The 11,750-nt window shown below is 31.8% G+C and overlaps 1 protein-coding gene across 2 annotated transcripts; it reads right to left on the bottom strand.

The window, feature by feature from the left end:
* Positions 1-254: 254 nt before the first annotated feature.
* Positions 255-4,867, bottom strand: LOC144545973 (scarecrow-like protein 14). 2 transcript variants are annotated; one of them, XM_078294524.1, is made up of 3 exons: positions 4,593-4,867; positions 3,700-3,817; positions 255-2,531 (listed from the first exon to the last, which is right to left on the bottom strand). In XM_078294524.1, exon 3 carries the CDS (start codon positions 2,476-2,478, stop codon positions 397-399), a length of 2,082 nt encoding a protein of 693 aa, XP_078150650.1. In that variant the 5' UTR covers positions 2,479-2,531; positions 3,700-3,817; positions 4,593-4,867; the 3' UTR covers positions 255-396. The 2 variants fall into 2 exon arrangements, with proteins under 2 accessions (XP_078150650.1, XP_078150651.1); XM_078294525.1 differs by lacking the exon at positions 3,700-3,817.
* Positions 4,868-11,750: the final 6,883 nt, after the last annotated feature.

Below are 11,750 nucleotides of genomic sequence, written 5' to 3' on the forward strand. Positions count from 1 at the left end.
ACTCCGAATATCAAATAACGATTAACATGAACTTGAGTAGTAATTGAAATTCAATTCACATATCAAATTTTTTATTATATTTTTTTATCTTCAATATACCATCCAGACCATGTAAATGTGAGGTTTATGTTCCATACGAGCTAGATTCATATTTTTCTTCAAAAAAAAAAAACTCGAGCTAACATTTTTTTTTTAGTGTGAGGTTTATGTTCCAATTGCTTCATCATAACACACTAAATATAATTTTAGAGATCGAAAAGTGAATTGTTGAACTTATAGAATAAATACACGTCCCATTCTTCAAATTAATTATAAGTGAAAAAGTAAAAAAAAAAAAAATATTCAAATGAAAGATCAAATCCATTAAAAAAATTATCAAAGCTTATCATGCCATTACTATTTGGTCTTGCAATCAATACTCTCATACTCATTTGGTATCCACGTGGACAACCCATATAAGATCGTTCCTTTCCATCCCAATAGAAGCCATTTGTTATCTTCATCAACTACAAACTCCTTGTGGTAAAACTCACTTACTGTTCTCTTTATCTTTTTCTTGATTAGTGAATCCACCGGCAATTGCACAAAACCGGCCCGAAGATTCCTAGCCTGCCACTGCCTATACGTCTCAGGCCTCACCCTCTCTGAACCCTCACAAGCTATTATATTAATTGCTTTTGGACTTATAAAATCCCTTTCTAGATGGAGCCTCCCCTCACTCTCTCGAGGCATAGTTGACTCAAAAATATCAAATATTGAAGAGTACTTGGATAAAACTTCCTTAAATCGACTTGTATAGAATGGCGTACTGTACCGGCCATTAACAATTCCATGAATAAAGACACGCGGTTTGATCTCTTTTATCATTCTTAGAACTTTATCCCGAGGGCAGCTCATGGCAATTGTCTCATCTGCAAGGTTTTCAAGTCGATACAAATAATTTACTACTAAAATCTCATCTTTTTCAATTTTGAGGTCTTCTATTCTAATGTTCTCCCATTTTGATGCTATACCTTCATACTTGAAGCGGATATTAAATCTCTGAGCATATTCTGACAACCGCCTTCCTGTCTCTTCAATAAGTTTGCTTGGACAGAAACCTTTTTCTGGAAATTCTACCCCAGTTATACGGATTTTAGGAGTACTTCCTAATCTTGAGATACGTTCCAAGAAAGATGGCCAGATGAATCCCATGTGGATGCCAAAGTCAATTATATGAACCTTTGTGGCATTTTTTGACACGTTAATAATTGTTTGGTTAGAGAAGTAAAATGATGCCCTCATAAATGGACAAATTGCATGATCAATGCGGAATGCCTTCAAAAAGTTAGTCACATTTCCTTGCCTTGCGAGTAGTTCATGATGGATGTCACTTCCCGTACCAACCAAACGTGCTTCGAGTCCATCCACCAAATAATATGCCACACGCTGGTCACAACTCCCCAGAGGTGATGAATGTTTCCTTATTTGATTGATGAGCTCAGAGGCCCAGCTGTAGTCGTTGGAAGAAACTGCTTCAGAACAACTAATTAGGAGAGAACGAAGATTCACCAAGCCATCTCCTGTTTCCTTATTTCCTAATGCCTTCTTACTCATGTGAACCTGATGCTCCGGTGACTCATTTTTCATGTCTTGTTTCATACTTTCACGTACGGACATAATCTCTTTCACATATTCGCCACCACGAGAAATGAGAAATTGATCCAAGTTCTCATTTCTTGCCGGTTCCTCTGAAGAAAATGCTTGTTGCTTGCAAGATCGCCCCTCTGATAGATCTGGTTCTTTTTCATTATGGGCACACCTTTTTGCACAGGTCTCATAACATATTGCTTTGTTCTCACTAACATTTTTTTGGTTGGGTTTCTCAGGGAGCTCAATTTTATTTGGCTCTAAACCAACAAACAACTTTTCAACAGCTGGAAGAAACTTCATTGCTTCTTCAGCACCCATTTGGACTTGTGTGGTCGGAAGGTTCTCCATAAATAAAGCAGATATACGGTCCTCACTGATCAAGAGGGGTTCGGAATTACTGTATAATGGCACATCATTTTCTGAAACAGTTTCAATAGTATTACTAGAACCACTATTTGTAGTATTATAGGTTTGAGGTGGATGGAATTTGGTCAAGGTAGGTGAAAGAGGGAGCTCTTTTCCAAGGAGATCATAGAACGATTTCTCAGTTTCTCGAATAGTTGCCTCTTCTTGATATACGTTTATATCATCATTTATATCTTCTTCTAACAGAATTTGGCCTATGTAGTTGATTACTGCATTGGATGTGAGATCACATACCTCTTGGCTCTCTGCACCATTGCTTATCACAGGATTAGGTGTGACATTCTGGCTTAGGTTGTCACTTGGAAAAGTTGGGGGTATTGTCGGGTAACATTCAAAAATGGCATGTGGTGCACTTGGTGTATCTACGACATTATGCCCATCTTCTTGAAAATTTCCATACCAAAAACCTTTTGAAGCCATATGAAGCTATGATATTAGAATTTCTGCTTTCCAAGTTGCAAACTGTCCAATAACTGCAATTTGCACCAAATTGACTTTTTAGTTTCGTATTGCTGAATAGAAAGTTACAACCCCAAACTGTTAAGGTAACAATTTGAGATGATTGAATTGTCTATAAAACGAACTTGCAAATTACTTAATTTTTCCTTGCTTTTACTTGTAAAAAAATGACAAGAATAACAACCTCTCTAAGGACTTGCTACTTCATCCAATTATCCTAATCATAGGCTGCTTGACAAGTTGTTTTAAGGGAAAAGGAAATGTTGAATTGTGCGTTCATTTACATTTAGCATTATATATATGGTTTAGATTTGCAAATATATTATGGATCAGAATTACATTCATTTCAGATTAGTAAAAACTTTTTTGATTTGTACCAGTTGGTTTTGGGTTGGACTGTTTGACTGTTTGCATGATTTCACATCAATTCACATCATAATGTACAAAAGAAACTTAATTGAAACATTAAAATTTGAAAAAAAAAAAGTTAGTAGAAAACTCGTTTAATGGTTTTCTCTAGTTTATTTGGATAAGTTATTAAGGTCTGGGTCAGGTTTGAAGTTCTCGTCATGGCTGGTACTGGCCTGATTAAATAATGTGGTTGTTAGGTACTTAGGTTCCAATGTTATGTAGTTGGTTCGAATTAAAATCAAGAGAGGTAATGAGGATCGACTGTTGATTCCAATGTTACGTAATTGGTTATAATTATAAACAAGTATGGAGTAGTATGCGGTATCCTCAGCGTTGATGTACCGTTTGAGTTTAGATCTGATCGGTTCGTTACAAATTAGCACGAATCTTAAAGGGGTCCTGCGCATTACAAGCGTGAGCCGGATTGGCCAATTCTGATCGGACGGTCCAGATCTAAACTCAAATGTTGTGTTAGTGCAGGGGATGCGGACCCATTAGCCGTGGTGTTTGGAATAACATTTTGTTTTTGTTGCTTCAGTTGCATTTTTGGTTGATGCATCAGTATGTAATTGTATAAACATCTATGAATGAATGGAAACATGTATATCTGTTTGGGATACCTCTTTCAAAAACAAAAAATGAAAAAAAGCAGTGTGCTACATATGCTTTGTCATTGAAAATAATAATGTCCGTAGATTATGGTTCTTTCAAATATACCACAAAAATTCATTAGAAAAACTAAAGTGTAGAGATGATATATCAAGCCAGTACCTTTTCCGTGGTCCTTCTGTTGCTATGTTCTCTCTGTTGTGAATACAAGAGAATACTTCCCTGTTTGGAAACACCTCTCCTCTTCAGTTCTTCTTCTATCTACCTTTCTGCATTCTCTCTGCAAATGGTGATAATAAAGTATACAAAAATCAACTATGACCGAGGAAGCTTGATACAGGTAGTCATCTCTTCTGGGCTTTATTTTTAATTTTTCTTTAATGATTGGAGAGGATTGTAAAGGCCAACATCATTATGTTTTAATCTAGAGAACTTATATATGGTATTTTATTGCCGATCTAGAATTGTCACTATACCTAATTCATTATACTTAATGATTGTCATTATTTTTAATCTTAAAGACCAACGAATAATTAAAGACCATAAGTCTATACCTAATTCTAGTAGGTGGGTCTCTGCAATTTTATGCCAGAACCTCATTCATGTAGCTCAGTAAATAAATATTTGGATTTATATTTTGTTTAATTCTTCAATTTAAATCTAATATAGAAATTCTATCTTAACGCTTTTGAACATTTCAATTTTCCTTGACAGTTTTTACATGCAACAACAAAGTCATAGGCAAACGGTAAAATGAAAAGTGTAAAAAGCAACATGTTCTTTCTAGGTAAAAATAGGAGATCATGAGTGAATTGGCTAAAAATGAACTTGCAAATTACTTGTTTTTTCGCTCTTTTACTTGTAACAAAAAATGGATGAGGAAAACAACCTTTCTAAGCTACTTACTCATTTATCATATCCCTGAGCAGCTGCTTGACTAGTGTTAAAGGAAACGGAACTTACAATTTGATTTGAGTCGGAATATCATCATGACCTCTGATTATTTGATTTTCTTACTATCGAAAGTAGGTTCAAGTCGGAATATAAAACCGTACCTCTATCCGCAGTCCCTCTGCAGCTATGCTTTCTCTGTTTTCTCTCTGTTGTGAATACAGAGAACACTTCCCTGTATGGTAATACCTCTCTTCTTCTTCTTCAACCTACCTCTCTTTTTTCTCGCTAATGAATTATGGAAAAATGAACTAAGACAGAAGGAGCTTCATACAGGTAGTCATCATTTAGTTGCTTTATCTGTTTTCTCTATGTGGTGAATACAGAAAAACACTTCCCGGTGTGGTAATACCTCTCTGCTTTCTCTCTGCATGTGGTGAGAATGAATTGTAGAAAAATCAACTAAGACGGAAGGAGCTTCATACAGGTAGTCATCATTTAGTTGCTTTCTCATCATGTGGTGAGAATGAATTGTAGGACATGAAGAGATAAGTATATTCTTTTCAGCTTGTGTTATTCCGCTCCCAGATATCATGGCCATTTTTATTAATATCCTTGAAAAAAAACTTAATTTTAAAAATAAACCTACATTGAATTTTTTATCAAAAATGCCCCAACCGTTAGGCCCACGGGCGGCCCAAAACACAAGCGGACCACCCGTGGTTGGAGCGCTCCATACCACTAGCGGACCACCCGTGGCTGGGGCGCCCCATGGTCTTTTTTTTTTTCTTTTAGAGATCTTAATATTTTGATTTGTGAAAAAAAAAAAGTTTTCTTATTTAAAGTGTATGCCAAAAAATAAAATATTTGATATATTTACGAAGTGATGTCGTAAATTTTTATAACTTTGATTTTTTTTTTTTTTTTTTTTGGTGAACTTTGATTTTATTTGACAGTTGGATATCACAAGTCTAAATATAACACTAATTAACGACTTGGCCTTTATTATGGTTTTTATAATATATGTATAATATATACATATACACACACTAGTGTAAAAACTGGAATCAGGATCGGCCTATTTGGATCGGTTATATGAGCCAACCGATCCTAAAAGGTATTTGAATTGGTTTTCTTAAAAAAACCGATCTTAAAAACTATTCATATCGGGTTTTATTGTCAACCGATCATGATTTATGAACTATCAGGATCAGTTTTTTGTTAGAACTGATCATGATACTATCAGGATCAGTTATTCTAAATAACCGATCTTAATAATTCAAATATCAGGGTCGGTTGTTTATAAAACCCGATCCTGATAGTATCAGCATCGGTTCTAACAAAAAACCGATCATGATAATTGAAATATCTCAAATAAATCTTATTAATTGAAATATATCAGAAAATAGCATCTGGATCGGGTCTATACATAATAACTGATCCAGATAACTTAAATACATCTAACAAATTAAAATATATCAGAAAATAGCATCTGAATCGGTTCTGTACATGATAACCGATCCTGATAGTATCTGGATCGGTTTTATTGCTAAAAACCGATCCTGATACTTTTTTTTTTTCAGAACCAACTTTGAAAAAAAAATAGTATTAGAATCAGTTATTTCAAATAACCAATTCTAATACTATTTTTTTTTTTTGTAGAACCAACTTTGTGTGGTGCGCTGTATGTAGTCTAAAATGCTCTGTTCGGATTGAAAGCAAATTGGCATAGTGACAGCTTCAAAATTGAGATAGCAAATTTCATTTTATAATTAGTTTTTTTTCAATATTTTAAAATATTTATGTTTGTAATTTTAATATTGAGAAGTATATGTAATTAGGCATTTGTGTTATATGTAATTAGTGTGGTGATTAATAGAATATATATATGGCTGTTGTATATGGCATATGGTTCAATTATAAAATTTTTTTGATGAAAATTAATGTAATTTATATTATTAAAATTTATGTGATAAATAATTAATTATTTGACATTGATATTTCATTTTGAAGTCATTTTGACTATTGAATTTTTTTATACAATCATGCATGATGCATCAATGACTTGTGCCATATAATAATATACATAGGACTTGAACCCTTGTTGTGTGGGGTTGTGAAGGAACGAATACGAATATTAGCATTTGGTCGATCGGAACCGTTAAAATGAAAGAATGTCATATTAATTTCACCATTATAAAATTTGATACAATTCGGGATTCGTGTACTAGTTCATCAAAGCAAAACAATATAGTAACATCGCACGGCCGTAAATAATTTACGTTGGATCAAAACTTACAGTTGTCTGGCCTTCGGCACTTTTACGTTATTAATGTTCCATGTTATATCTTGATCATTTTAAAAATTATTACATGTCATTTAATTACAGACCCACCGTTGGATGATCATGCAGAAATGAACGGTCTGCATTCCATTTAACAATTTGATGCCATTAATAATAATAAAATTGTACAAAATTGATCATAGTAGAGTTGATTTGGCCATACAAACACAAATAAATATTTTTTATATTTTTTACATTTTTCTTAATATTTATCTGTGTACATGCATTACCAAACAGAAAAGAAAATAAATGGTAGCCGTTTGATGGTTGATAGACCATCAATATGAGTGGGGTTTACCTCAGTGATCTTTCTTATATATAGTATCAGGATCAGTTTTTTATAAAAAACCGATCTTGATACTATTTTTTTTTTTTCAAAGTTGGTTCTGCCAAAAAAAATTAGTAGCAGGATCGGTTTTTTATAAAAAACCGATCCTGATACTATGAGGATCGGTTTTTTTATAAACAACCGATCCTAATACTATTTACTCCCTATATAACCTGATTAGGGTTCTTCTTATTTTCATTTCGCGCCTCTCATTTTCAACTTAGCGTCTCTCTCTCTGTGTCTCCGTATCTCCCTCTCAAATCCTCAGTACTCTTTGTGTCTCTCTCTCTGTCTCCGTCTCTCCCTCTCCTCCGTGTCTCTCTCTCTCTTTCTCTCCGTCTCTTCCTCTCAAAGCCGAGCCTCTCGCACCTCCGGCTCAATTGTTTCAGTTTTTAATTTTTTTTATTGTTTCAAAAATTAATTAATGGTGTTTGTATATTGTTTTACAGTCTTGAGGACATCTCGCTCAAGTTACTTAATCATCCGGCGGATCAACTATCACGGTATTAGCTTTATCTAATTTTCTCATTATTATACTTTAAAAACACATTTTTTTGTATTTTTTATTGTAAAATGTTTTTCCATCTAATTGTTACCTTTGTTTTTATTTTTAGGATCTCTTTTAATCTCAAGTGATGTGATTGCAAAAGAGGTAATTATTGATTTTTTTATTGGTGTGCTTTACATTAATTGCATAAATGTGTGTTAATTGAAGTAATAGCTCAATTAGTCACTTGTATGTTTGTTAATTAATTTTTTTTGGATTTAAATTTTTCTTGTTATAATATGTAATGCTTCACAAAACTTTGTATGAACATGAATTTTTTGTAATAATTTAAGATGTGTATGATATTTAATTTAGGATGTGTATATGATATTTGATTATTTTTTCTTATTGTGCAAAAAAAAAAATATTTAGGATGCTGGCCAGCAAAATATATATGGAAGCTGGTCAAATAAATAAAAATATTTTTTTTAGCTTCAATAAAACATCAGGATCGGTTATTTTAAACAACCGATCCAGATTACTACTATTAGGATCGGTTATTTTTTAATAACCGATCCTAAAAGTTTTTTTTTTCAGATCCTCATTCCAAAAAAAAAAAAAAAAAAAAAAAAAAGTATCAGGATCGATTTTTATATAAAAAACCGATCCTGATACTATTAGGATCAGTTTTTTATAAACAACTGATCCTAATACTATTTATTTTCAAAGTTGGTTCTGCAAAAAAAAAAATAGTATCAGGATCGGTTTTTTATAAAAAACCGATCCTAATACTATTAGGATCGGTTTTTTATAAACAACCGATCCTAATACTATTTATTTTCAAAGTTGGTAAAAAAAAGTAGTATCGGTAAGGAACCGATACTAATAGGTATTAATTTGGATCGTTTATTTTAGAGAACCGATCCAGAATATAACTATTAGGATCAGTTCGTTAAGAAAAACCGATCCAGATAACTGCTATTAAGATCGGTTATAATAAACAACCGATCCTAATAGTTCCTATTTGGATCGGTTCTTTAAAAAATAAAAAACCGATCCTGATAGTATCAGTATCGCCTTCATCAGGATCGGTTGTATTCCTATACTGATATGCGTATATAACCGATCCTGATTCCATATTTTCCACTAGTGACATATACACATATACATATACATATACATATACATACACATATACACATATACATATACATATATACATACACTTTTGCTTTGGTCTATACTACAATTATAATTTGATATTAGTTAGTAACAAAAAAATGTAGAAGATTACAATTCATGCAACATATATATATACAAAGCCTTTTGTACATGCAATCTCATGTAATAAAACATAACATATACTCCTTAAGATCCAATACAATGTTTGTATAAAAGTTATATCCTTACCACTTAGTAACCACATGATCAAGCTTTGGCCCAAAATTCTTGGTTATGATCTAGTTTGGACCGAAATTTCATACAAACTAAGGCGTATTAGATCCAACATATCAAAAAAAGAGTATGTATGTGATCCATGACATGATGTCTCTTGGTTAAAGATCTCCAACATATTGCATCTCCAAATGACATTCATGAACATATATGTGCATACATAATAAAAAATAAAAATTCTCAGTTAAAATTTTCGTTCAAAATTATAAGAAAATATTTATACATAAAATTAATTGAATCTGTATAACTTTTATACGAATCACTGAAAATCAATTTTGTAAAAAAAAAATTATTGCATATTATATGAATTTACGACATCACTTCATAAATATATCCAAATGTTTTATTTTTTTGCATACACTCTAAACAATAAAACTTTTTCTTCACAAAATTATTTAAATCAAAATACTAGTATATGTATATGTATATGTATGTGTGTATGTGTGTATGTGTATATGTATATATAATACATATATTATAAAAACCATAATAAAGGCCAAGTCGTTAATTAGTGTTATATTTAGACTTGTGATATCCAACTGACAAATAAAATCAAAGTTCACCAAAAAAAAAAAAATCAAAGTTATAAAAATTTACGACATCACTTCGTAAATATATCAAATATTTTATTTTTTGGTATACACTCTAAATACGAAAACTTTTTTTTTTCACAAATCAAAATATTAAGATCTCTCTAAAAAATAGTAAAAAAATTTCAAAAAATGTAAAACCAATCTTTGACTTGTAGATCACATATTTATTTTGTCCTCATAATATATATATATATAGAGTAAGGCTTGGGTGCTATGGATAGCATAGAGGCCTCTATGCTACGGCTCAATATTCGAGTTTTCAAAATCCAAACGGTCGATCTGAACCGTTCATCTTATTCTCCATATTAATATCTGCTTGGAGACCAAATTTTACATTTTTCTGAATTTTTTTTACTATTTATTAAGTATTTTACAAAATTGTTGATCCAACGGTGGCTGCACAAAACAATAAAACCGTTGGATTAGCGATTTTCAAAGTGGCTTAATAAATAGTAAAAAAATTCAAAAAATTATAACATTTGGTCTCCAAGCAGATATTAATATGGAGAATAAGATGAACGGTTCGGATCGACCGTTTGGATTTTGAAAACTTGAATATTGAGCCGTAGCATAGAGGCCTCTATGCTATCCATAGCACCCAAGCCTTACTCATATATATATATATATATATATATATATAACAACTGATCTTGATGTTATATTAGATCTAAAAAAAAAAAAAATTATTTACTATTGATTTATTGGAGCTCAAAACCAATTAAGAACACAAAATACAATTAATGAAACACAAAAAGAAGTGCAATAGTTGAAGAAATTTGGTGCAATAGCAAAATAAAATTCAGCCACATGTATGGCACTCCCTTTTTTATCGTGCATTTTCCGAACACCTATATTGTAAAATTTCCCATGGGTTAAATAACTTTGGTTTTGAGAAATTGAGAATAATCTCATATTAAAAAATTTCATTCACACAAAATTTTCTTGCTGCCGAACATGCTCTAAGTCAGAATATATGACTTGGAAGGAGTCCATTGAATAAAATGCAAAGCAAAAATTATGCTAAACTAAGAAAAAAGTGTAGATCCAAAACAAATATAGCCTTTAAGAAAATGAAAATAATCAACAAATATACATAAAGCATGGATAATTCTTGCAAGATCAATTTACATCTCAAAAATCAAAAGCGAAAAAATTCCATCTGCATCTGCTCATAATCGTTGTATATGCTCATCTGATCCTAATTTTTATATATACAAAAGATTATCCTAACTACATATTCGCCGATTGTGCTGAAGGTGCTCGCAATGAAGTCTACTAAACCACCAATTACAAATTATCCAGGCGTTATGAGCAGAAATGTGGTCCCTCTAAGAACAAAAAGTGTGGTTACTTGTGTTAATGATCTCAAAAACCACTTTATAAGCTTGAGAATCATCTCTTAATTATTTCCCACTATGTTCCCCCTCTAATGTAATTTGGGTTTTTTATTGGGAACATTGTATTTTGGAAACTGGAAAACTACATTTAGGAATTCGATAATGTAATAAATATAGAGAGTTCATGTAAAAATGGAAAGGTTTTTCTTTGACAATTTTTCAATTTTATAATTGAGTACAATTTCCAGGGTACTTGCTAAATTTTCAACTGTGCAAAAATATAATATTTCGTATTTGAAAGTTGTAAGTCGGCATCCTTCATATGCCTAATTTAGGTGGATAATGTCCAGACGGTATAGATATATACAAAATTATATATAGTACTAAATTTTATATTTGTACATACAGTTATATAATATTTAATATTATGATGACATTTATTTATACAATATTGATTTATACAATATTGATTTCTATAAAAAATATTAATTTATGACAAGATTGATTTATACCACATATTATATAATTTTATGAAATTAGCAAAACAAAAAATTAAATTCGGTTGTTTCAAACAACTGATCCTGATACTATCAGGATCGGTTATTGCGAAACAACCGATCCTGATAACTCCCTAGGGTTCTTATTTTCATTCCACGCCTCTCATTTTCAACTTAGCGAAAATCAAACTCGCCTCTCAACTCCTCCATCTCTCTCTCTGTCTCCAACACCTCTCAACTTAGCGATCTCTGTCTCGATCATGTCAAAAAAAGGCGAAGAA

This window comes from Carex rostrata, chromosome 28, assembly GCF_964058835.1.
Source record: "Carex rostrata chromosome 28, lpCarRost1.2, whole genome shotgun sequence".
NCBI classification, from domain to species: Eukaryota; Viridiplantae; Streptophyta; class Magnoliopsida; order Poales; family Cyperaceae; genus Carex; species Carex rostrata.